Raw genomic sequence first — 27,057 nt, 5'->3', positions numbered from 1 at the left:
AATATTAACCTTTAATCAATCATGTACTTAAGTTTAATGTATAAAGATCCTCTAGATAGAAAATAATATTGATATTAAATTCCTTAATTAGTATGACATGGCTGCTAAATATTTATAATATGAATTCTGATGTTTTTGAGAGAGAATTAAATTATATATATTTAAAGCACTTCAATAATGTAATGATTACATAACAGAGAAGGTACTGCCAACTCCAGTGTATTGGCAGCTGACATATAGAAACAAAAATAGTATTAATTACCAGTGTAGTTGTCCTTAAAATTCTTGAGATATTACATGATTTGGTTTCATTGCTGTGACAATTATCTTGTTCATTTATACATTGTATTACTCAGAGTGTTAATTTAATATAGGTGTAACTCTTATTAGAGAGGTGTTTTGTTGTTTTGAATGGAAGAGGAGGATGTCTAATAACTTAAAAACATCACAATTACACGTATCATTTGTTTAAAAGTAAATGCCACATGGAGTAGTCATAAAATTAATTTTGCATTTTGTTTCTTTTGCCTGTAATAGACGCCTTCCCTGTATGCACCTTTTCCACCAAGTGTGTGTTGACCAGTGGTTGATTACCAATAAGAAGTGCCCCATATGCAGAGTGGACATTGAGGCCCAGCTGCCAAGTGAAAGTTGACACCATGTTTCAGAACTCTTGCCCTCCCTCTCATTCCCATCCTCCCGGTACTGCAGTTCAACCAAAGATGGCATGACTTACCTGCGCAGATTTGGAAGCCTTGAACTTAGAGTGCTGGCTCTGCTATATGGTACAACTAATGCTAGACCTACAGTTTATGTATACAGTTGATTTTGATGTATTTATAAAAGCTTTTTTTCTAGATTTGACATTTTCCTGTATCATTTTACTGTATTTTTGCATGGTTCCTTGTATTGCATTTCTTTGCACATATTATGGGCTTGTGACCCTAAACTTGCAGGCAAGATTAGCTGCTTTAGTAAGTAGAATTTTGTGGTCTTTTTGTTTTTTACATAGTATCAGGTCTTAAGAATTATGAATTTTTTTTATCCATTACTAACCTTTAATTTAATCAATCATGTACTTTAGTTTGATGTATAAAGATCCTCTAGAAAATGATAATATTGTGTATTAAGACATTCCTTAATTAGGACAAAAATGGCTGCTGTATATTTACAATAAGGAGTTCTGAGTTAAATACCATCCTTAATACTGGGAACAGAATACAAACCATATTCAATCAGATGCAGGTGGTATTCACATCACCAGTGATCAATAGAAATTGTCTTGGTGTATCCTTTTCCTTTCAACACAATGCAGAGAGTTAATATTGATATTATACATTTAGACTGCTGTTCTGATTATATTTATCTTTTTCCTACTTCGTTTAAAATTTTATTTCCCTGGTTCAGTTTTTGCTGCTGTGAAACAGCTCTGATAAACACTAAATATTAATTTCAATTAGCTGGATTGTACATACTTGCAGATTTAACAAAATTTTGGGGAAATTGAAGAAGACATGTAGAATTCGTTTAGTCTTCTGCTAAGCACGTATAGTAAAGATATCTGCTTACACTGATTTTTTTACACACATTCAGTCAGGATTTAGAATTGCAGTCATTAGCAGGTATCTATGCATTCATACTAAAGGTCCCAGGATCACTTTTAAGGGATTTTTATTAGTTTAAAGATAAATAAAGTTAGCTGAATCTACATGTCTCTTGTTTTATTTCTCTTTAAACTTGAAAACAGTAAATCTGCAGATACTGTGAGGCACAAATTATACTGTCAACCTACTGTTGCTCTGATTTTAGACTCCCACTTCATACATTAACCAAGAGTCGATCACTGATTTAAAATTTTTAATTTCAATAGTTAAGATTTACTGCATAATATAGAATATAAAGTTAAGTTAACATACTAACATTTCTCCTTTGGAGAAAGTTTTAATCCACTTCAAATGCATATTATCAAGATGCTTTCATATACAGGATAGCCTAATTTTATTTGTTTAAATATGCTTAATATGTCCCAGATTGCAAATGCATCAGTCAGTAACATCACTGTCTGTATGTGGAAGACATGTTCCCATGGATCATATGTGAAGATGTCAATAAGCTTGCATTAAGCCACCTGCTTTGTAAGTGGATTGATTAATAAATAACTTATATTTCTATTGTCTTTGTGTTTTATAATTAGTTTTTGTAAAACCGTTTACATTAAACATCTTGGCATTCAAAAATAGTGATCTCTCTGAAGTTGACATTTGCATAATTGACAAGTGCAAATTTGCATTTGGTGTTTGTATTCATTTAGTTATGGCTGTTTGTCTTTTTTTTGTATTATTAAATGTTACACTGTAGTAATTGTCAATATCAAACATGCTTCAACATAGTATGTGTAGAGATGGAAGATGGACTGTGGTAAAGAAATTTGGATATAAAATAACATTTTTAAAAATACTTGATTAAGTTGCAGATGTCGAAGGGCGGAGGGCAGGGGCGGGGAGGCCAGAGAATGAAAGAGTGGTTCATGTCTGCCATCTTACCGGGGAGAAGAGCGAGTAGCCTGTCTTCAAGGAGCCTGTGGTGGATGTAGGACTTTGCCACTGGAAAACCCAGGGTCTGTGCCAAGGGATAAGATGGGGAGAATTCTACATAAAGGACTCCTCTTGATGTTCCCCAGACACAAAGTACAGATAGATTTCTCTATTTTTTAAGATTACATCAGATTTAGATGAACAACTACCTGTTGATCTGTTCAATAATTGCTACTGAATTTTTATTAGATAAAGCCTTATTATTTTTAAATTTATTTAATGCAAGTATTTGTGGCATAAACCTGAATTGTTAATGCAGGAGCTTATAAGGTACTGTAGTTAGTTACAGGAAAATGTGATTAGTAATGAACAAGTAAGGAAGAAAATTTTTAATATTTTAACTTTTTGTGCTTTGTTTTGGTGTTTTACATATTTTGCTGCATCTTATGTCAAAATGAAAATTTCAGTGATAGTTGTCCAAATACTTTAAAATTCTTTTGTCAGCAAATCCTTATTTTTATTGTTGTTAATATGCAAGTGATAAACTGATATTTGAAACATTTTTCTTACTCTGGTGACTTTATTTTAGCTGCAAGCACACTTCATCATTTGAACCATAACACTTTGACATACAGAAAACTAGCTCTGTTTTAAAAATGGTATTTGTAACACTGAAATTAAAATATAAACTCTGTGGACATTTTATTATTAGTATTTCATAAGTGGGAATAGTTTAATTCCATAGAAAATGCATCCTGATTTTTCATTTAACTTACAAAACCTCTGGAAACATAGTAAATTTTCTTGTTTATTCAAGACTTAGCCAATATGTGTCATGATATTGGATATATCAAGATTGAAATATCCTCTCAGTTATGGATTTCAGTAATTTTCTTCAATTAAGACTTATATGCAAAACAAATATTTCTTACTAAGGAAGTTAAATGTTACCAATTTTGTGGTTGGGTCTACTAGGGACAGTCTCCTCTCTCCTGTGTATCCTGTCATGGGCCACATAAATGATTTTTGGGATGCTTTAGTGTCAGACAGATTTGGGCTTTGAATTGTGCAGTTTTGAACAACTGAAGCTTTCTGAGCCTAATTTTTCAATTTTTATAAAACATAAGTTAGGTTATTAGAATTAAATGAGATAGTGAGTGTGAAGAGCATATAGTGCATACTTATGAATATAAGTTCACTCGATGCTTGCTTCATCCCACCTCACCACCCAAATACTCTTGCCTTTGGTTACAAATTGTAGCCTAGCACGGTGCTGAACTGTAGATCAGGGTTTGTGCTAATCTTACTCATATACAAGCAGCTAATTACTAAAAAAGCAGGAACAATCCTCTTCAGCCCTTCTCTGACGAGTTGGGAGTTTTTCTTCTACCAGAGGGTCAGAAGAGTCCCAGCACACGTGCTTTCTTCCCTTGCCTTGCAGTCACAGCAGGAGCATCACCCACCAGAACCATCCAGTGCTGTGTGTTAGGCACTGCTAGTGGATCAGAATTGGTGCAGGAGAGGAAACCACTTACTCTCTGACCTAAAAGAAAATTTTATGGAGAAACTAACAACTAGAATTTTTCATACTCTCCTAATTGTGTTAGGCAGCCCAGTTGGTGTGGCTTAGTAGTTGAGCATCGGCCTACGGTATGAACTAGAGGTCACAGTTCAATTCCAGTCAAGGGCACATGCCTAGGGTGTGGGCTTGATTCCCAGTGTGGGGCTTGCAGGAGGCAGCGATCAATGATTTTCATCATTGATGTTTCTATCTCTTCCTCTCCCTTCCTCTCTGAAATCAATAAAAAAATATTTTAAAAATATATATTTTTCAATAGTAAATTAACCTTAGCTTCATAGATTTGCTTGTAGACAGATATGCACCATGAACATTCCTCTTTATTAATGAAAACCTTTCAATGTTGTGGTCCATGTTTTCACACCTTTTAAAATATATTTTTGTTGATTTCAGAGAGGAAGGGAGAGACATTTTCACACTTTTTAATGAGCTTTCTGAGGTCTGCAAAAGCTTCTACACCCTTCACTGAATTTTCTTGCGGGCGGGGGGAGGGGCAGGGGGAGAGATGTCTTCTTTTTCTTCTAGTTTTCTTTTTTCTTGCCTCTTCTTCAGCTATGTGTTGCTGTTCCGTTTCCCACAACTCCTCCTCAGTCATTTCCTCAGGAACCACCTTTAAGGAGCTTCTCAAAGTCATCCTCATCCACACGCAGGTTAAAGTTGTTGGCCATCTCACCCTCAGCCTTGCTGACTTTTGCAACCTTTGTGCTATGATATGGCAGCTACCATACCACTAGGCACTAGGAAATTTTCATCTCCACCTTCATGTATGTGGCCTGTCAGTGACCACATAACTGCATTTAAAACAAAACATCACAGTTAATAACTACTATGTCAAGGCCTAGTCTATAGACATCTGGACTTCTGTGGCCAAAATTCTACCAAAGACTATTCCAGCAAACAAAAAGGCTTACTTGGTGCAAAGATTTCGGATGCCCCAAATAAGTGTCTCTCTTTCCTGTAACGAACCACCCCAAGTCTTAGTGGCTTAAAACACAACATTTGCTGGTAGTTGGACAGGGCAAGGCAGGAGTAGCTCATCTCAGTGTGGCATGACTGGTGTTCCTCACGTGGCTGCATTCAGCTGGGAGCTCCACTGGGGTAGGATGTCCACCATGGCCCCCTTTAGATGTCTGATGCTTCCGTTGTGGTGGCTGGGACAGCTGAAAACTCACAGGGCATGTCTCTCAATGCGACCTCTGAGGGCTAGCTTGGTAGATCTGTTTACATGCTGGCTCAGAGCTCTAAGAAAGAAGAAACTGCCAGGCCTGGAACAGGCACAGTATCATTTTATCACCTTCTGTTGGTCAAAGCCAGTAATGAGACTAGCCCAGATTCAAGGGGAGGGGAAATAGACTACACCTGTTAATAGAAATGGTAACAAAAAATTGTGGCCATCCTTAATCTATCACAGCAAAGTAAAACAAGCCCCATTGTTTTGTTAGAATTCCTAGTACAAACTTCCTGAATGTATTTAGTCCTCCACCCCTAAAACAAAGTCTAGAATTGGAGAAGCCATCTGTGCAAAATGGTTTCTGTTCTTAAGTAAATCAGAGGAATCGCTTTCCTATGCTGATATTTGAGAAAAACTTATGGGATGGAGATGGCTAGGGTTTCTGGTCCTTTGACTACAATATCTTTGTATAATTTAGAAATTCTTCCTGTGGTGTTCTTGATAGATGATTATTGTAATGGTTAATTTTGTGTCAACTTGACTGCACCAAGAAGTGCCCAGGCATTTGCTCAAATGTTATTCTGGGTGTGTCTGTGGGAGTGTTTCTAGATGAGATTAACATTGGAATCTGTAGGCTATGTAAAGCAGATTGCCCTCCCTAATGTGGGTGGGCCCCATCCAATCAGTTGAAGGCCTGAATAGAACAAAAAGATTTGCCTCCCCAGCCCCTCATGTGTAAATGAGGGAGAATACCTCCTGCCTGACTGCCATGGACCTGGGACATAGTTTTTCTCCTGCTTTTGGACTCAAAGTGAGGCTCTTCTTGTGTCTCCAGCCTGCTACCTTTGGACTGGAACTCCACCATAGACTCTCCCTGGTCTCCAGACTGCAGACTGGATTATGGGATTTATCAGCTTCCATAATCTGTCAGCTACCTCTAGAGAACCCTGACTAATGCAATTATCATGCCTCTGGTTATGTTCTTCCAGAGATGATGGGTCACTACTTTAAAAAAAAAAAATGTTTTAATTGATTTCAGAGAGAGGAAAGGAGAGGGAGAGAGAAATAGAAACATCAATGATGAGAGAGAATCATTGATTGGCTGCCTCCTGCATGCTCCCTACTCAGGATCGAGCCTGCAATGCAACCCAGGCATGTGCTCTGACTGAAATCGAACCATGACCTCCTGGTTCGAGGGGCTGGGCAGAGGTCACTATTTATTGAAGAAGCACATTTCTTTTGTAAACAGTTGCAATCATTCTTTTCCTTTGATAGATCTTCCTATAAGCTCACATAGGGTCCTATTCTATATTCTAGAGCATACATCTGGTTTCTTGCTATTTGCTAGCTCCTCAGATATTTATTGTAGGACTGCTATCTTGACTTATTTAGGTCTACAAGTGAAAGATCCTTAGAACCCTTGTTTTTGTTTGAACTGAATCTTAAGCCTCTTAGCTGTTCTTATCACCCTTTTCTGGATACTTCTAGTTTATTAGTGTTCTTCAAAGTACAACACCTATTAATGAGCATTATTCCAGAGGTGGTCTGAACATTAATAAGTATGGAATTCCATAATTCCATATTAGATATGAGTTAGGTCTTGGAATGGTCGTATTTTCTAAGGGAGCATGGGTTTCCAAAAGTACAGGTATGGAAATAGAAGGAATAAGAATGGATTGGAAAAGGATTACAAACTGAAGAGAAATGAGACACCATCATCTATGTGATGGTGGGACTGGCTCTCATGTCCCAAAGGACCTGCACACCTCACAGGCACAGCATAGCCTAGAATTGGGGCTGCGATGGAAAAAGTCAATTTGATATGCCAGTTGGGACATTCTTTGCATTCTTTAGCTTCTTAATATCCCACTGCAGCTGACTAGGATATGATACAAAACTTAGAGTGTCTCACAATGTTTATCTGTTGTAATAGAGAACCAGACATGCATGAATAATCGAACAGCATAATGTAAAAACTCTTGAGTCAATGGTTTCTTATCCTCAACAGACCTTTTACCTTTCTACTCACTTTCTAAGCATAAGTGAATTATGGTGGTGTTCTTTCATGTACCTTATCTCTATATTTTAAGCACCATGAGGATAGAGACGTTGTTTTTTTGCTTTTGTTTTTTGCCCTAAGTAGTATGCACAGTACCTTGCTAATAGAAGGCATTTGGTTGATTAAAAAGCAACAACAAAAACAAGACAGATAATCCACAAGCTTGAGGTCCACATTTTAAGAAATCATTTTGAGTGAAGGCTCATAAAGGCACTAGAAAGGTGTTTCTTTCCACCTCTCAGGGTCTCCTTATTTCTGGGCAAATGTACAGGCCATAGACTAGGACAGTGGTCGGCAAACTCATTAGTCAACAGAGCCAAATAGCAACAGTACAACGATTGAAATTTCTTTTGAGAGCCAAATGTTTTAAACTTAAACTTCTTCTAACGCCACTTCTTCAAAATAGACTCGCCCAGGCCGTGGTATTTTGTGGAAGAGCCACACTCAAGGGGCCAAAGAGCCGCATGTGGCTCGAGAGCCGCAGTTTGCCAACCACGGGACTAGGACATACCCATTAACCCTGCCTAGCCAGCCAGCAATACTGGACAAGACAATGTTGAGCTAGTATTGGTCAAGGTGAAAGTAGCAGGTCAAGATGGACACAAGTAAGGCAGAAGAAAAGGCTTTATTTTTGTAAGAAGGAAATTATCATGAAAGTTACTATATTTATTTATAACTGTAACTTTTTAAAAAATATATCTTTATTGATTTCAGAGAGGAAGGGAGAGGGAAAGAGAGAGAGAAACATCAGTGATGAGAGAGAATCATTGATCGGCTGCCTCCTGCACGTCCCCTAATGGGGATCAAGCCTGCAACCCGGGCATGTGCCCTTGACCGGGGACCCTTCAGTCTGCAGGCTGACACTCTATCCACTGAGCCAAACCAGCTAGGGCAGTTTGTATAACTCTTGACAAAATTTTAACCAAAGCCCTAAAAACTTTTTTCAAAAATTTTTTTATTGATTTCAGAGTGGGAAGGAGAGGAAGAGAGAGATAGGAACATCAATCATGAGAGAATCAAGCCCCACACTGGGGATTGAGTCCACAACCTGGACGTGTGCCCTCCCCGGAAATCAAACCATGACCTCCTGGTTCATGGGTTGTCACTCAACCATTGAGTCACACCGGCAGGCAAAACTTTATTTTTTTAATCCTCACCCAAGGATATGTTTATTGATTCCCTGACTGGGAATGGAACTGCAACCTTTTAGTGCATGGGTATGACACTCTGAATGATGCTCCAACCAAGGGTCTGTCATTTCTCCTAAAATGCCTCTCAAACCTTTTCCCCCATTCTCCAAACTCGTCCAAGTTTCACCTGGGAAACCCTTAGCTTTCCCATCCATTCTAATCCAACCTCCATGCCTCTCAGGGGTCAGATTTCTAAAGCAAAAATTTAACAAAGTCATTATCCTTCTTAAAAACTGTCCTTGATTCCTCATTTTCTGGACTTTTTTTTTTTTTTAATCTTTTATTGATTTTTTACAGAGAGGAAGGGAGAGGGATAGAGTTAAAAACACCGATGAGAAAGAAACATCGATCAGCTGCCCCCCGCACATCTCCTACTGGGGATGTGCCCGCAACCAAGGTACATGCCCTCGACTGGAATCGAACCTGGGACCTTTCAGTCCGCAGGCCGACGCTCTATCCACTGAGCCAAATCGGTTTTGGCCATTTTCTGGACTTTCGCAGCTTTGTCTTTAATATACTTATCATCCAAATGCCCAAGACTACATACATTGTTTTTATTCACATGTATATTCTTATTGTTCCCACTTAAATTCCTTTGCCATCGCTGCCTGCTAAAATATAACCTTCCATCAAAGCTCAGCTCAAATGTCTCCTTTCTAGTAAGCCTCCCTTCATCTCCCTCCATTTTTAATTAATCTCTCCTTTGTGCTCAGTATTTTATAGGTTCTGCCTCTTAGAATAATTTTGTTTCTATGTATCCCCTTCTTGTTTTGAACTTGAAGGCATGGCTCATACTATATTCTTCTCTGTGTTCCCTGCAGTACCTGGCGTGCAGACATGTTAATTTTAATATATCAAATATAGTTTAGTTTATCTCCTGGCTAGTTGAAAGAAGAGAAGAAATCAAACTGGTAGCAGAAATGGGTGGTAGTGGGAAACAGAAATGGGATAAGGGCAACTGAGGGAGAGAACTTAGGAAGATAGCTGGGTTCTGATCAAAATCAGCTGATGAAAATCATTTGTCAATTATGTCATTCACAAATTAATGGTATATTAATTACACCGGGCCCTTGATGTCCTCACTGTGATCTGGAACAATGGCTACTGAAGGTCACCAAGGCCAGAAGAGGAAAGTATTATTCAAGGAAATGATGAACATGAGGTAAGCTTTTGGACTTGTCCTATGTGATACACTTGCACGTAACCCAAGTGAATCGGCGTTAAAATGCAACAATAAACAAGCACCTTGTTGTAGGCACTGGAGATGAAATGGTGCAAAACACCAACACCCCTGCCCACCTGGAGCACATGCAGTGCATCTGCTGAAATTAAGCAGCACCTGGGGCTGAGTTTGAGAGGGTCCTAATGGGACTTCTGGAGGGCTATGAGGTTTCCAGCCTTGACTTGACCTGGGCAATTTTTGCCTCCTGAAATTTTAAATTCTCCATCAACAGTGGCTATCTGACTGTGAAGTAGTCTCAAGACTGGGAGAAAGAAGTGGGTATCTGAATAAGAAATAGAAAATAAGGAGGGTCTGTCAAACAGCAAGCAAATCTTTGGTGATTCAGAAGGATAATCCTCATAGCCAAGACTGCAGGCCTGTACCCCCAGCTGGGGGATGTAGGTGTCAGAGCAGAATTCCCATTTGGCACTCTACTACCTGGACATTTGTGTAGGAATCTCAGAATCTCTGCCTCTGACTACTTTTCATGGGGTTGGAGGACACTCGGCAACAGCTACCTTGAAGCCCAATAGGCCCTGACAAAGCAAGACACTCACTTTGTTTACACCATACCAGTCCAATACTGTGCTCTGTGCTTTTCTTGGGGCGCTCCTTCTGCCTGCAGTATTCTTCCTTCACCCCATATTCACTGAAGTTCACATGCGTATCTTTTTGAAGCAGTACTTGACCAAGAAATGAAAATAAAGTGATTGATCATGTAGAATTTTACATGATCAATTGGTTAATTTTCTATTCAATTTCCTTTGGTGACTGTTCCAACCTTTCCCCAGTCTTCACTCTTTCTGCCAAATGTAAATAGAGCGAAGAAATGTAACTGGAGTGGAAAGAGCACAGGCTTTGGAATTAGACCCATTACAAATCCTAGCTCTGACACTCAAGTGATATGACTGCAGCCAAGACATTTAACTTCTCCGAGCCTTAGTTTTTTCAAATTGAGATAATATGTGACAGATGTTAACTGGAATCATTGTGATGATCATTTTGCAATATATACAAATATAGAATCATGTTGTACACCTAAAATTAGTATGTCAATTATACCTCAATAAAAAAATGACAAAAGATTGGGATACTACCTGCTTTATAAGGATTGTTATGAGGCTTCAACAAGAAAGTTTATGTAAATTAGTATATAGGAGGAGTGATCAATGTTGTCTAAGGCAGGAGGGAACAGGACATAAAAACATAGGACTATAATGCATTAAACAAGAGGTTGAATCACAGTTAATTTGTAAGGTTCTAGGTTAGTTGCAGTGAGGGATACAAAAGAAATTACTTCCATTTATAATGAAAATACAATCTGTCTAATATGGATTAAAGTAATTTATTTTGACAATGTCAAGTTAGTTATAATAAGAACACTTTACCATTCATTGCATTTTTGTTTACAAAGCCCTGTAAGACGGTGAAGATTACTTTTATAGTTGTAGCTCTTAACACCATATAATAATAATAAAGCAGAAATATAATTTTATTCACAACCCCAGTGCACTAAATCTCTATTTTCCTTCCCAAGACTTTTTCTTATAGGACGATGGATACACTAACATCTTGCTATGCTGCTTAGTAGCTGCAGTTGTTCCTGTTTTATGAAAGAGGAAGCAGGTTTAGAAATGTCAGATGCAAGGGCAAGGGAAGGAATTTAATCCAGATCATTTAACTTCATTTAAGGCTTATTGTTACCCCAATAATAGAGAGGTAAACCATTTTTTAAAGCGTAGACTAGGTGTGTAGGAATTCTGGCTAAAGATGCTTAGATGAAGCCTGTTTTCAGGAGTCATCCCACTACCTTTATTGTGGGCGTTGGGCCTTTCTTTACCTCTTCCTTCTCCCCTTTCCAGTTCTTCCCACTTTTTTCTTTCCTGTTTTCCTGTCTTGACCTGATCCTCCTAGCCTTCTGCCCAAGGCTGGATCACACCTTCTTTTTCATTATAAAGCATTCTGCACATCATAGGATCACTTTTTCAACGAACATTTATTGAGCACCGACCATAACACATACCAAGCAATGGTAGTAGGTGCCGGCAATACAATGAAGATCTTACATGAATCACAAATCACACCAATGGCATTTACGTTTTCTCTTTTTTGCCTCTCCTGGGAATCTTAGCTTTTAGATAAACGCCACAATTCCCACTCCCTTAGCACACGTTTGAGTCTCAACTACGTTATACAATGCAACTCTGAGCCACCCCAAGGGCGCCTGTTCACGACCCAAACCAACCCAACCTGAACTCCAACTCGAAATTTCCGGAAGAGGAATCAAGATCAGAAATGGCATTTTCAGGGTGTTCCCTAGAGCCAACTTCCGCCCACCCAGTACAAACGTAGAGAAACATCCGTAGCTGAGGCCTTGTTAAAATTCAGAGAAGACGTCCTACGTCTGATTTCTCAATGAGACATTTAATTTTTTGTTTATCTTGGAGGCCGAGATTTTTGTAAAGGACAGGAAGAAAAACAACCGGTTGTTATGACAATCAAACGTCTGGAAAGTTCAGCCAATCAGCATGCGGGAATGCCTCCCGCTTAGCCAATGGGAAGAGCGCACGGCCGCCCAATGGGGGCGCGAGCGGCGCGGTATTTGAATCCTGCAGCTAGGCGACCTCGAAGATCCCAGCGGTGCGGGCTCGGAGTGCGGACCTAACGGCGCCGCGGACCCCTGTGCCCCCCCATTCTCGCCGCGTCCCTCCTCGGGCGGCTGGCACGCCTGCCTGCCCGGTCCCTCATGGCGCTGCTCCGACGCCCGACGGTGAGTGAGCCCGGCCACACCAGCCCGGGCCGCGGGCTTGGGCCGCGCAGGCCCCTTGGCCGCCTCTCGCTTCTCTCTCCAACTCCCAGCTTCTGGGGAATAGGACGTCCCAACCGACCCCCCGCTTTCCTCTTCTTCCGGCCCCCCACTCCCCCTTCTTCCAACCCTCAGATTTTCCCTCCTTCCGGCTGCCCGCTTCCCCTGCGGCCTGTCCTGTTTGGCCGGCCTCGGGCTCCGCGGGCGGGCTCCCCGCCCCTGCGGGTCTCTGAGCTGGGGAGCGGGTGGGAAGTCCAGGCAAACCCTGGGAGGGGCCACCTGTAAAGCGAGCCTCCCGAGCTGGGCCTGGTACCCTGGGAGCGGTCCGAGTGCTCTTTGTTGTGAGAGAGCTATCTGAACACCCGCCTCTTGGGATTTCCTTCCTCTGTTCGCAGACTCCTTTCCAGCTGGGATCCGTGGTGGGGATGGGGAGGAGGACGGGAAGAAATTCCCGTAGTCAGTAAAATGTTCTGAATGTTTGATCAAGCTTGACCTCATTTATTTCATCTTTGCAAAAATCAGTGTTAATGGTGTTTTGGATATTTTTCCTGCGGGCTTGAATTGTACTTGGATCTACTTTCCCTTTGCTGCCGAGTTCCAACTTCCTGGTTGTAAGGCTGGTTTTAAAAAGCTGGGTAAAAATTTAATGACATTACCAGGCTTCCACCTATAAGCATTAAATTTCAAACACCTTAAAAAGTTGGCTATTAGCCCTAGCTGGTTTGGCTCAGTGGATAGAGCGTCAGCCTGCGGACTGCAGGGTCCCAGGTTCGATCCAGTCAAGGGCCCAAGCCCGGGTTGCAGGTTCGATCCCCAGGAGGGGGCATACAAGAGCCAGCCAATCAATGATTCTCTCTCATCATTGATGTTTTTCTATCCACTGAGCCAAACCGGTAACCTCATTTTAAAAGGCTGTGTCTCTACAAGATCATGTCTACACAAGCACTTCTTATTTCTAGAGTGGTATTCGAATCAAAGCTAGTTTAGGTTTTAAACAGCCTATTATAACTTAAAAAAAAATCCTCACTGGAGGATGTGTTTTTATTGATTTTAGACAGAGAGAGGAGAGAGAGAGAGAGAGGGAATCATTGATCGGTTGCCTCCCGTATGTACTCTAACTGGGGATTGAACCTGCAGCCTTTTGATGTACAGGACAATGCTCCAACTGAGCCACCCAGCCAGGGCTTGCTATAACTTTTTAGTATTGTGTCTTAATTGCACTTGTTACTTATCTGTGTAAAGGAAGGTTTTCAAATACTGCAGGTAACCTTTTATATATAGGGTTCTCCAACAAGTGAGATGGGTGCTATATGAGAAATAGTCACTGATCTGTTAAGCTCCTAATGGCACTATCCTATCTAATAAAGAGGGAAAATGCTAATTGATCCTCACGCCATTGCAAAGATGGCAGCGCCCACAGCCAATGAGGGAATATGCTAATTGACTACCCTGCCCTCAAAGATGGTGGCGTCCACAGCCAATAAGAAGGGAATATGCTAATTGACTGCCCCACCCTCAAAGATGGCAGCGCCCACAGCCACAAGATGGTGGCGTCCAGTCCCCTCAACCCTGCTGGGGCGGCAGGCATGGAGCAAGGCCTGCCTCCAGAGTTCCCCAGTCCCCTCAGTCCCCCAGCTGCCCAGGGCTGGCCCGAGGTACAGGCAAGCCTCAAATGGTGGCTGCCCAGCCGCCCAGGGCCAGCCCGAGGCGCAGGCAAACCTCGGATGGTGGCTATCCAGATGCCCAGGGCCACCCGAGGCTCAGGTAACCAGGGCCAGCCGAAGCTTGTGCTGCCGGCAGTGGCAGCAGCAGAGGTGTGATGGGGCATCGCCTTCCCCTGATCGCCAGGTCTCCTCCCGCCCCTGAAGGCTCCCAGACTATGAGAGGGGGCAGGCTGGGCTGAGGGACCCCCCCTCTCCAGTGCATGAATTTTCATGCACCGGGCCTCTAGTTATAGATAAGGTAGATGAGTGATCTGCCTAATTTAGAGTGATGTTATCAAACACAAATAGTATTTTTAGATTTCCTGAAACGTACTTTTTTCTCTTGCCAATAGATCTCAGCATATTAATCTTTCCTAAAGCAATTCTGAATTTGGTTATCTGACATTAGCCAAGTGCTTTCAATTGTCCCAACTCTTTTTAAATTTTTTTAGGTCTCCACTGATTTGGAGAACATTGACAAAGAAGTTAATTCTAAAGCGAAGAGTCATGTGACACTCCGGAGAGCAGTTTTAGAAGAAATTGGAAATAGAGTTACAACCAGAGCCACACAAGTAGCTAAGGTAACAACCTTGAGGACTGTATGGGCACCCCCTGGAGCGACATTGCTGTTCTGCCCTACTCACGTACCTTTCCCTTGTAGAAAGCTCCGAACACCAAAGCACCTGTTCAACCCAACAAAACAACAAATGTCAACAAACAGCCGAAACCTGTTGCTTCCGTGAAACCAGTACAGATGAGAATGTTGGCTCCAAAGGTAGGAGGTTCTGAATTTACAAACGTACTTCGTGAAGTGGCCTATTTTTGGCTCGGCTGCAGGGTGCCTTTTCCGCGCTGCAACTTTTGAAGAACATTCACAGTGAGAGCTCTACTTTGAAATAACATTGTCAGAAATGAGTATATATGCATTTTAGTGATGATACCATAATTCAATTTATGACCTTGAATAATAGCTAATTACATTAATACCCAAATAAATTTAGTGATCTCAGAGTGATATTTGGTAGTTTTTGTTAAAATAATCCACCGCAAGAATGAACTTGCCCACGAAGACTATGGGAGCTCACAATTCTGTGACTGGTTAGCTCAGCCTGTTTCCCTTCCACCACGTTCAAGTTCATGCATGCTGTCATTCCTAGATTATATACATTCATGTGATTACCATGAGACTGGCTCTGTTGTAGGTGCTGAGAATACAACAATAACTACTTGGCTCTTTCAAGTTCAAAGATATGTATGTATTATTGTATGAAGTTTTTCGAAATAAAACATTGGTTATATGAGAAATATATACATCAAACACTTACTGTATGCATCCAGTTATGTTAAGGCTGATAAAGGGCATCTTGCCTTCACAAAGCTTGTCTAGAAGGGGCATATGTACCTGAAAATTAAATTAGTAATCCTAGGAAACAATCCTAGATGCACTTCTTAGAATAAGTGGCATTTGTAAGGATAGGGAGACGCTGACAGGAAAAAGCACCTTTGGGGTGGGGTGGGGGTGGGGGTAAACAAAGCAGTAGCAAGAATCAAGGCACCAAATGTGTTTTGGGTAAGGCGTCTACAAGTCTAACTTGGGTCAGGAGATTGGTGTGAGGAAGCAGAAGATAAAGTTGGGAGAAGGTTACAGTTGTATTTGAAGGCCTTGGAATTTGGATTTTTTTTCCTGAAGGCAATGATTTTTAACCTTTTTTATCTCATGGCACACATAAACTAATTATTAAAATTCTGCAGCACACCAAAAATACTTTTTTCTGATCTGACAAAAAAAAAAAATAGGTATGATTTTGATTTACTCACACTGAATGGATATTGTTTTGTTGACTGTTGTCATTTTTTATTTGACTACCAGGGAAAAGAGGTCAGTGTCCCTGACTAGTCAGGAATTGCATGTTTTAAAAATTCCTGTGGCACACTGGTTGAAAATCGCTGCTGTAAGGCAGTGAGGAATCTGAAAAGTTTTGAAGAGAAGGGAAGTGATGAAAGCTGGGTAGGGTGGGAGAAAGGGCCATAAATTAGGAGGAATTGCAATTGTCTAAGCTGGAGCTGATGAGGGTCTTGAAGCAGCCTATGCAGGTGCTCAGAGACAACATCAAATGTGTCAGCATGTACCAGAACTCCTTTCCCAGACACATCCTGTATGTGGAAGGAAGTCTTTGGATATGTTGCTTGGAGTGGAGGAGTGAGACCCTTAAGCACTGAGTAAGAAACCATTTAGGAAAAAATTAATAAAAAATGGGGCAGTCAGGAGAGAGAGAGAGCTTAGGGGAAGGTGTCTTGTTCGGCTTTAGATGTGTTGAGGCAACAGAAAGACACCCTCTGGGAAATGTAGTTAGAAATGGACCAGCAACATCCGAAGGAGGGACAGACTTGGGAAGCTTCTACCTGGAAGAGATGGTGGCAAGATGTTGCTGTACATAAAACAAAAAAAGCTTCAAATCAAGAACTATAAAGCTCAGAACAAATACTCAAGATCAGCCTTCCTTTAATGAGCCTTTCCCGGGAGGTTGCCAGTGGCCTCCTAAATGCCAGACCCAAAGCAGCTTTTCAGACCTTGAGCTCTTGACGGTTACTAAGCATTTATATGGATGACTGTTTATGTGGTTCCTCCTGCACCACGGGAGGGCCATTTGTCAGTATATTTCAGATGGTTATTCTCCATACCTAGTAAATCTGTTTTTAAAAATTTATCCTAAGAAAATGATCACAGAGACAATAGAGGACTTTTAAATAGTGTTATAATGAATTTTTCATAATAGAGTATATTCTCTATTAAGAGATCAGTTAAATCCATTCAATGAAATGCTGTGAATACCATGTTTTAATGGAATACTTAAAGATGTCAAAATGCATGTTACAGCCCTGGCTTGTGTGGCTCAGTTGGTTGGGCGTCCTCCTGTGCACAAAGGGTTGCCAGTTCAACTCCTGGTCAGGGCACATGCCTGTTGTGCACTTGATTTTCAGTGGGGGCGTGCACAAGGCAGCAAATCGATGTTGCATTCTCACATCGATGTTTCTCTCCTTTACTCTCTCTCTAAAAGTCAACAAACTATTCTTTTTAAAAAAAAAATGCATGTTGCATTAGAAAACAAATTATTACACGATATGATGCAATGTAACTCCAAATTTGCTTTTAAAAATGTTTTCATATGCAAAATATCGATGATACTTTTACTTTTTAGTATTATGTTGGGCTTAAGATTGATTTTTATTTTCTTCCTTAAAATTGTCAGACTTGTCACCATAGGTACATACTACTATTTGAATTGAAGAAGGAAAAAAGACCAAAAAAAAACCAAAAACAAAAACCCAAAAAACCCACCAAAGAACCAAAAATATTATGAACAAAACAAAGGAGAAATTTCCTTCAGAACTCCACTCTCTGAGTTCCCTTTTCTCCACATCTTGGCTGACTCCTTTTTCTCTAGCTTCCTGACAGAATTGAGGCCACTGTGTTTCAGATAAAGAATTATGGGCCTGTAGCTCAGTTTATCTAAAAATCATTTCTGTGATCGAAACATGCTTCTAGTTTCAGAATACATTGGGGATTGATGAACAAGAATTGTTTCCAATTCAAAGCACTTTTCTCTGAAAAAGAGTACAGAAGTGACCATAACATCTGCAATGTAGGGGAAGCCCCACCTGGCAGGTTAGCCCCTCTGCTCGCTGTCTCTCGTCAGCCCTCTAGCTTTTGCCCTGTCCTCTGCTCCATCTGCAGAGTCACTGTTGCTCCGTACAGGTGTTTAAAATGCCTGTCCCTATAGCTGCTTAAAATGCCAGTGAAGCACAGGGTGTCTAACAGCAGTGAGCCCTTCCATTCCATTCCACAGCATATTACATTCCCTAAAGCTGATCAGGGTAACCGATTTCACCTTTCTGCAGTTGTGTGTGCCTAATTATTCACGAGTACACAGTCTCTGCTACAAATTGGGAACTGATCAGAATCAAGTTTTACTTGCAGTCTTTCCTAGTTGCACTTAATTGACATTGATTTATGATGTTTGGCATCATAAATTTAATTAATAAATAAGCTCTGGTCCTAACCGGTTTGGCTCTGTGGATAGAGCGTCGGCCTGTGGACTGAAGGGTCCCAGGTTCGATTCCAGTCAAGGGCATGTACCTTGGTTGCGGGCACATCCCCAATGGGGGTTGTGCAGGAGGCAGCTAATCGATGTTTCTCTCTCATCGATGTTTCTCTCTCATCGATGTTTCTAACTCTATCCTTCTCCCTTCCTCTCTATAAAAAATCAATAAAATATATTTTTTAAAAAAAGAAAAAAAGGAAGAAACTCTGGCCTGGCCGGTGTAGTTCAGTGGTTGAGTGTCAACCTATGAACCTAGAGGTCACAGTTTGACTCCTGGTCGGGGCACATGCCCGGGTTGTGGGCTTGATCCCCATTGTTGGGTGTGCAGGAGGCAGCCGATCAGTGATTCTCTCTCTCATTGATGTTTCTATCCCTCCCTCTGAAACCAATAAAAACATTTTTTTTTAAAAGAAGAAACTCTGTGTTTTACTAAGGTTTGTGTAAATACCTATATATTTGCCTATCAGTATTAATCATTCTCTCAACAGACCCAACTCACTCAATGTCGGTACTTGGAGAACTTCAGTAGCCTTGACTCACACTTCACCCATCTCTTGATCAAACAGAAGTTCAAGTTCAGCAAAATCTCTCATCCTCATTGTTTCTGATAGGACTTCTCAGTTGTCTCTGACAGTTCACATAACTCATTTTTTCACCTAACTTGAAGGTTTTAATTCTTTAGGCTGATTTTGTCATTCAGAAGTTTGTGCCGCATAATTAGCTGATACAGTTTTTTATTTTACATGCAGCAGCCCTGGGCAGAAGGCCCCACAGTTGGTTTATAGGGCTTAGGCTACTACTTGCATGATGAGTGGGATCTTAAGAAGGATTTTAGAATAAGCTGGAGTCCCAAAGGAATGCTTTTAGAAAATTATGCTGGAGGTTTGGGATATAGCTAAACTCAGGTGTACTTCTGAACTGACATGAGTAAACATTTCAAGCTGCTAAGGCAGCACATGACGATAATCTCTGCTTCCTTAAACCAGCTTCCTGGAACTGACTGCCCTTCCTGTGGAGAGTGAAAATGCTTATCCTTGAAAAAGGTGACCTTACACTAAGCTGCATGTGCTTATTAAAATGTGCATCTGATTCCAGTCACTCTTGCTCAGTTCCTTCAGTGAGTTCAGTTGCTTTAGGACAAATCTGAACTCCTTAGGTAGATACTTGCTCACCTTTCCGGCACATCTTTGCATTCCTCACGTGCTATCTCCCGCCATCCCAAATCAGTGTATAGTCCCCACACTTGCCTTTATCTCTTGGCTTCCGCTGGAGCTTTGTACTGGTGTACCTTTCCCTACTCATTTTCCTGAAGGTCTTCCCCTCTCTGGTAACTGTCCCTAGGTTTCTTCCCAGTACCCCAAGTAGCATTTCTTATTTATTCTAGCCCCTTGAAATTCTTTTTTTTTTTTTTTTTAATATATTTTATTGATTTTTTACAGAGAGGAAAGGAGAGGGATAGAGAGTTAGAAACATAGATGAGAGAGAAACATCGATTCAGCTGCCTCTTGCACACTCCCTACTGGGGATGTGCCCGCAACCAAGGTACATGCCCTTGACGGGAATCGAACCTGGGACCCTTGAGTCCGCAGGCTGACACTCTACCCACTGAGCCAAACCGGTTAGGGCACCCCTTGAAATTCTTATGTTCTTGAATAAATGTCATGCCTACCAGCATACCTCTTGTTCTCCTGGCCCTTCCTTGGTTTAATAACTTTGATTTAAGAGGGAAGGGCCTGTTTTGAATTGCTATGTATATTTTGTTGTTAATGTTTTATCCTTTTCTAAAATTGGAAACTATAATCATTGAGCTTTAATGTAAATCAAAATTGTTTATTATACAGCATTCTCTTTCTATATTTATTACTTTAATACGTATTCTTTACAGCGTAGCAATTCTGTTAGATGTTACTTTGAGAAGTACCTCTCATTCTTTTCAAAAAGTAAGGGTTATTTATACTTAATTACTAAACACTTGCTTTAACTTAATATATTTTTTTAATGTGTGATTTAAAAAAATCACCCCATCAACATAAGAAAATAATTAGTGGGTGTATACTTGCTCGGTCTTTGCTTCCTCCTCCTATTTTATTCATAGGCTGGAATGTGCTTTTCTGCTTTTTAGCTGTCAAACATTTTCTCAGTTTAGAATAAATTAGTTGGAGAGAAGAAAACATTACACTGGCAGAAGAGGCTACTGCTAAAGTGAACTGTCAGCTCCAGGAATCTCTGAACCCAGGTGTCTAAGCTTCTTTCAATAAATATTCATCAAGCACCTACTCTATGTTAGGGATGACATAAGTATTTGAGATACCTTAGTGAACAAATCAATTTAAATACATATAGGGATATAGAGCTCACATTCCAGGAGAGGTAGACAGAAAATAATACATACCATACATAAGTAAACTCTATAATATATCAGAAAGTTATAGGTTATATGGGAAAAACACTAAGAGAAATGAAACACATGTAATAGGAATAAGAAGCAGATGGCCATTTTAAGTAGGAGTCAGGAGAGACCTCAATGAGAAGGTAGCATTTAAACAAAACTTGAAGAAGGTGAGGGAATTACCCATTGAATACAGGAACAAGAGCATTCTGGGAAGTGGGAGCCTGTTTGCAGTGGGGGAGGCTAGTCGGCTGGAGTGAAGCAAACCAAGGGAGAGGAGCAAGAGCAGGAGACGGGTCAGCAGGGAACAGGGAAGATCGGTCCTGCAGAGCCGGTAAGCCATTGTGAAGACTTAGGGTTTCACTTTGAGTAACTTAGAGAATTTTAAAGAGGAGGATATCTCTAGAGACTTCATCATGAGTTATTCACCTGAAATTTGTTGTTTTGGCTTTAACATATTTTATTGGTTGATTGCTTGATTTTAGAGATAGAGTGACAGAGACAGAGGGAAACATCGATTTGTTGTTCCACTTATTTATGCATTCATTGGTTGATTTTTGTATGTGCCCTCACTGGGGATTGAACCTGCAACCTTGGCATATTGGGATGATGCTCTAACCAACTCATCTACCCGGCCAGGGTTATATGATACTTTTAAACCAATTGGCTCTGCATGTATTTGATGAAGGCTGCTCCTAAAGTGGTAATACATGCACTTTAATTTGTCCATGTAGGAGCCTCAGCCTGCACCTGAGGATATCTCCATGAAGGAAGAGAACCTCTGTCAGGCTTTCTCTGACGCTTTGCTCTGCAAGATCGAAGATATTGATAATGAAGATGGGGAGAACCCTCAGCTCTGCAGCGACTACGTTAAGGATATCTACCAGTACCTGAGGCAGCTTGAGGTGAGCGGTCCTTTGTGTTTTGGTTGTGTAAATGTTGAATGCACCACACAGCTGGGAAGGAAACGAGGTCAGCTCCTTAAACTTTTAATTCTCCCAACAGGTTCTGCAAACCATAAATCCACATTTCTTAGATGGAAGAGATATAAACGGCCGCATGCGAGCCATCCTGGTGGACTGGCTGGTACAGGTCCATTCCAAGTTTAGGCTGCTGCAGGAGACCCTCTACATGTGCGTCGCCATCATGGATCGCTTTTTACAGGTGAGTGTGGCTGCGGGGACTTCGTACCAGGGCTCACAGAACATTGTGTTTATGGGATGCCAAGGTGTGGTAGCTCGGAAGAAAAGACCAAAAGCCAATTTATGAGAAGCCAGAGAACTTCAGAGGCTAGGATGGGAAGCTCTCCAAGTGTGTCAAACCTCTGGTGGTTCTGAGCAGTGGGGGGCATTTTAGTTAGGCCAGCCTGCTGAACAGGGCTTGGGAAATACGGCATTGCCACAGTCACTCCTGAGGGAGGTGTGCCAGCAGGTGGTCTACAGTGAGTCTGAAGCCTGTGGGGCTTGTGATGCTGGCTTTCCTGGCCTGCTTGCAGTTTCCATAGTACGGTATTCTTTGGTGAGCTTCCTCTGAAAAGTGAGGAGTTTGGTTAGAGAACTTTTTTTTTTTTTTTTAAATATATTTTATTGATTTTTTTACAGAGAGAAAGGGAGAGGGAGAGAGTGTTAGAAACATCAATGAGAGAGAAACATCGATCAGCTGCCTCCTGCACACCCCCTACTGGGGATGTGCCCGCAACCAAGGTACATGCCCTTGACCGGAATGGAACCTGGGACCCTTGAGTCCGCAGGCTGACGCTCTATCCACTGAGCCAAACCGGTTAGGGCAAGGTTAGAGAACTTTTAAGTTTCCAACCAGGTGTGGCATGGAATCATGGTAGAAACGGAGGAGGCAGACTTTTTTATAAAAGGGTTGGGGTGTGTGGGGGAGTGTATTGGAATGTGAAATCTCAACTGAGGAATGTAAGAAATTAAGGTGAGAGGCAGAGTGATCATCAAAATACTTATCAATTGGTAACTCAAAAACACCAACCACTTAGAATAAATTCCAGACATAAACCATTAGTGTGTAATCTACCAAACAGTAGCCTTGCAGATATGATTTATTTATGTAAAGTCAACATTTATGATACAGGTTTAGGTCACGTATAAACAATACAACAATAACTGTGTTTATAATTAATGACCCTAAGATACTACAAAATCCTAAGAAACCATAGTGGTTTTCAATTGGTAGTTTCTCAATAATTAGAGTTGAAGCAAGAAAAGCAAAGTCCCAGTTTTATTTGTTTTTGTTTTTCTAAGGAAATTAAGGGGGACACTTATACCCTAGACTGAGGTTTTCATTGACTATGAAACATCTTAGAAAGATTCTTCAGACTGAATAATGAGTATACTTTTGGTGAGGATTACAGAAACATTTAAGAATCTCCTTCCTGCCCTAACCTGTTTGGCTCAGTGGATAGAGTGTCAGCCTGCGGACTGAAAGGTCCCAGGTTTGATTCCAGTCAAGGGCATGTACCTTGGTTGCGGGCACATCCCAGTAGGCGGTGTGCAGGAGGCAGCTGATCGATATTTCTCTCTCATCGATGCTTCTAACTCTCTCTCCCTCTCCCTTCCTCTCTGCAAAAAAATCAATAAAATATATTAAAAGAAAAAAGAATCTCCTTCCTTGTCCCCAGGCAGCCATTAAATTCCTGCTTTTTGGCTTGGCCTTATGCTGACTCAGACCATGTTGAGTGCCACGTTGGGACCTCCCTAGACACTCAAGCCAGGACAATGGACTTGGAGCAGTGACTGGGAGCTTCGTTGTCATGCATAATTCTCCACTCAGCACTTGAGTCCTCTTGGACTGATGTCTGAATCTCTTATCAGGCCATCTGTTTTTACGTTGGGGAAAATACATATTTCCTAGGGCTTTTGATTCGATGAGGTGATGGTTAGAATCTTAGCATTGTGCCTGGCTGCCTGGCATGTCGTGAGTACTGACTGTTAACGTTTAGGCTTCTGATGTGGGAGAGTCGGTGTGCACATCTCCAGGACTCGGTTCCCTCTCACTCTCTTCCACCCGGATTTCCAGTCTTCTTGTTAGGTATGACTTGGACACATTCTTCTCCAATTAGGTTCAGCCAGTCTCTCGTAAGAAGCTTCAACTGGTTGGGATTACAGCTTTGCTTTTGGCCTCCAAGTATGAGGAAATGTTTTCTCCAAATATAGAAGACTTCGTTTACATCACAGACAATGCGTATACTAGTTTCCAAATCCGAGAAATGGAAGCTCTAATTTTGAAAGAACTGAAATTTGAGTTGGGTCGGCCTTTACCACTACATTTTTTAAGGCGGGCATCAAAAGCTGGGGAGGTAAGTGCCTCCAATTCTGTAGGAGACTTTATTTTGCCACTTGTTGTCTCAGCCCAGAAACATTGATCCAATTAAAGTGAAACTTATAGGAAACCTCTTTTAGATAAGTCCTAATACTTATTGCATCCGCTCTTAAGAGAAATGACCTCACATTCTGTGTTTGTGACATACTGTGGAGCAGAACGGTTCCTGGGAAGGAAAAGTGAGTTTAGTGGATTTGTGTTCTTAGGCCTCCACCCAGAATTTTGCAAGATGATAACTGTGCTCCTTCCTGTCCCTGGCTGTTCTTTCGTAGGTTGATGTTGAACAGCACACTTTAGCCAAATATTTGATGGAACTGACTCTTATTGACTACGACATGGTGCATTATCACCCTTCCAGAGTGGCAGCGGCTGCTTCCTGCCTGTCCCAGAAGGTTCTAGGCCAAGGAAAATGGGTGAGTGTTGGATTTTAGAAGAAATTTGTCAAGTCATATTTTAGGGCCTCTTGACAGGAAAAGCATTAGCATTTTTACAACTCTATCATTAAGCAATTGTCCAAAGGCATAAAAAAGCTGCTTGGAACGATCCAGATGGAGAGTAGGTGAGGACACCATGGTACACAATGCGTTACAGAGTTATAAAGAATGACGAAGGCCCTGGCCAGTTTGTTCAGGTTACAGCGTCAGCCCTAGGACTGAAAGGTCGGCATGTGTAAGATGGGCTCTTCTAAAGCAGTGGAGGCTTTACCGTGCCCGCTCCTGGTTGTGTTCCAGAACGTGAAGCAGCAGTATTACACGGGGTACACCGAGAACGAGGTGTTGGAAGTCATGCAGCACATGGCCAAAAACGTGGTGAGAGTGAACGAAAACCTGACCAAGTTCATCGTAAGTACTCCTTGCTAAGCTGTGAAAGGTATTCGACTGTGGAGTTTGCCTATGAGAGTATGTGTATCTCTTTGTGTTTTCGTGTAAATATATTGGCATATGTGTGAGAGTTTGTTTTAGCACAAGCTCTATATTTTCCTAGTACACAGTGGATGGAGCATACCCACAAACGCTGAAAGCAGTTTCTTTAACCAGTTAACTGCCACGTGTCCAAAACGGAAACCATCCCCATTTCTTCCACGTGCGCTGGAATATTTACGAATTTAAGTTACCATAATTTTTATTACAAACCTAGAGATGTCACTAACAAGTCTGATTTTAAAATGGGCGATCAGAGTTGATATGCGAGGTTTGCGGCTACAGAAGCCCTTGGTGTGTGGGGCAGGTCCGCCGCTTGCGTCTATAGATGCTTATGGCGTACAAAGGGCTAAAACAGGCCAACAATGTCCAGGCCCAGATTAGCCGGCCAGGCAGCTAGCTGTTCAACCGACGTGTCCACGCCTGTCCCAGCGCCCCGTAGGCTCAGCCAGCAGGGAGGGCTGGTTGGCGTGTGGTCCGGAACAGCAGGGGCCCACCCCAAATGGCCCAGAGGAAGGCCTGGGTATCTGGGTGATCCTGCTCAGAGCCTTTGTCCAGGATCCTTTGGGACAGTGACTGAAAGGCACCTGCATGGCAAGAAGCCCATTCAGGAAGCGTCCCATGTAGCCCTCCTGAGAGAAGGAAGCGGGGAGTTGGGCACTGTCCTGTGCTTGTATGACACAGAATATCAGCTTAACAGAGTAAGGCACTTGCACCCCACACCCTGGCTTGCTTTCTTACGTGTAGCTTCAGCATGATTAGCACACAGTGGAAGCATAATGTTTAAGTCCTGAGGGTATTGTCTGGGCTCTGCTAAGCACAATCGCCACTCAGTTTATTGCCAGGTATTGCTGCCAGGCCTGGCCATCCTGTCATATCCTGATGGTACTTAGGTACAATAAGCACCACCTCCCACCCCTCTGGTAGCTTATGGGAGAGCGCCTGCGCCTTGGAGCTGGACGTCATTTGGTACCACCAGCTGGGCCAGCTCCGTTACTTGGCATGGAAGGAAGTGGTCAGGCACAGCACAGTCTGGCCTCAGAGCACTTGCTGGCCTCCGTGATTCGGCATCACCCTCCCATCTGAGATTGTGGGTCTGGCCCTTCAGTACTTGTAAATTAGATAGGAACAAGTGTAAGGGGGACGGAAGGGGATCCTGATGTGTCCTTAACCACAGATGACTTCTGCAGGCCATCAAGAATAAGTATGCAAGCAGCAAACTCCTGAAGATCAGCACGATTCCTCAGCTGAACTCAAAAGCCATTAAAGAGCTCGCCCTCCCTCTGATGGGGCGGCCCTAGGCACTGGTCCTCGGGAAGGTGCTTCCTCTGGCACTTTCTCTTGCTCTTTTGGAACTCTTGACTTTGTATGTAATTCTTTGGTCTACTCCATGAAACCTCTTCTCAGACCTATTTTCTAACTACATATTGAGAAAAAATAAAGCTATTGATTTTTCTTAAGGTATCCTGTGTGTATTTGTGCATTCTATACTGAAGAAGTCAGTAGACACTTGCTTTGACTAATTTCTCTTTGAGCTATATGCATATAAATTATTGCCTTTATGGCTTTGGGAAAGACCTTCCTACCATTTTCTCAAATGGAAAATCTAGAACTTGGCTTTAGTGATTGCCAACGGATTCCTAAGCTTCTTGAATATGAAAAGATTGATTCATTATGAAAATTTAAAAGGAGAGGCTAATCATGGCTATTCCCTTTCTAGAACCTACTCAATTATTCTCTTAATTCCCATACAGGAACACCTGGCCCACTGGGACTGTGGCTACCACAAGTAACGATCACAATGGGTCTCAATCTCACAGGCTCACTGAGACTGGGAATAGCAACCCTAAGGGGCCTGTGACATCCTGTTAAAGTAGAAACTTGGAATGCAGTTTCCTGTTGTGCTGTTTCAACTACGTTACGGGTTTGTTTGTTTTTTTCAGTAGGCATGTGATCACATTTAACATTGTTTTCTAAGGGAGAATGCATTCTCAGTTTCCAACCACTAACTTAAAAAACAAAACCCTCCTAAAATAAAT

At 41.7% G+C, this 27,057-nt stretch overlaps 2 protein-coding genes across 2 annotated transcripts in view; both read left to right on the top strand.

Annotated features, from left to right (window-relative positions):
- Positions 1–859, top strand: part of RNF111 (ring finger protein 111) — a 95,807-nt gene extending 94,948 nt beyond the window's left edge. Inside the window, exon 14 of the mRNA XM_008139180.3 lies at positions 538–859. Coding sequence (XP_008137402.2) covers positions 538–655 — 118 coding nt within the window. The 3' untranslated portion in view covers positions 656–859. The remainder of the gene's footprint in view (positions 1–537) is intronic.
- Positions 860–12,370: 11,511 nt separating this feature from the next.
- Positions 12,371–26,482, top strand: CCNB2 (cyclin B2). The gene is made up of 9 exons (XM_008139177.3): positions 12,371–12,525; positions 14,717–14,845; positions 14,926–15,039; positions 21,491–21,661; positions 21,762–21,920; positions 23,839–24,075; positions 24,371–24,511; positions 24,830–24,940; positions 26,209–26,482. Exons 1-9 carry the CDS (start codon positions 12,502–12,504, stop codon positions 26,317–26,319), a joined length of 1,197 nt encoding a protein of 398 aa, XP_008137399.2. The 5' UTR covers positions 12,371–12,501; the 3' UTR covers positions 26,320–26,482.
- Positions 26,483–27,057: the final 575 nt, after the last annotated feature.

The sequence above is a fragment of the Eptesicus fuscus genome, chromosome 5, assembly GCF_027574615.1.
Source record: "Eptesicus fuscus isolate TK198812 chromosome 5, DD_ASM_mEF_20220401, whole genome shotgun sequence".
Taxonomy (NCBI): domain Eukaryota; kingdom Metazoa; phylum Chordata; class Mammalia; order Chiroptera; family Vespertilionidae; genus Eptesicus; species Eptesicus fuscus.
Note: the sequence above shows the minus strand (reverse complement) of the source record. Positions and strands in the feature narration are given on the sequence as shown.

Bases quoted from the DNA above. Each gene is read 5' to 3' on its own strand.
- CCNB2 (XM_008139177.3), top strand. From the start codon at position 12,502: ATGGCGCTGCTCCGACGCCCGACG. The intron at 12,526-14,716 runs GTGAGTGAGCCC...AAATTTTTTTAG, and splicing joins CGCTGCTCCGACGCCCGACG to GTCTCCACTGATTTGGAGAA. The intron at 24,512-24,829 runs GTGAGTGTTGGA...GTTGTGTTCCAG, and splicing joins TTCTAGGCCAAGGAAAATGG to AACGTGAAGCAGCAGTATTA.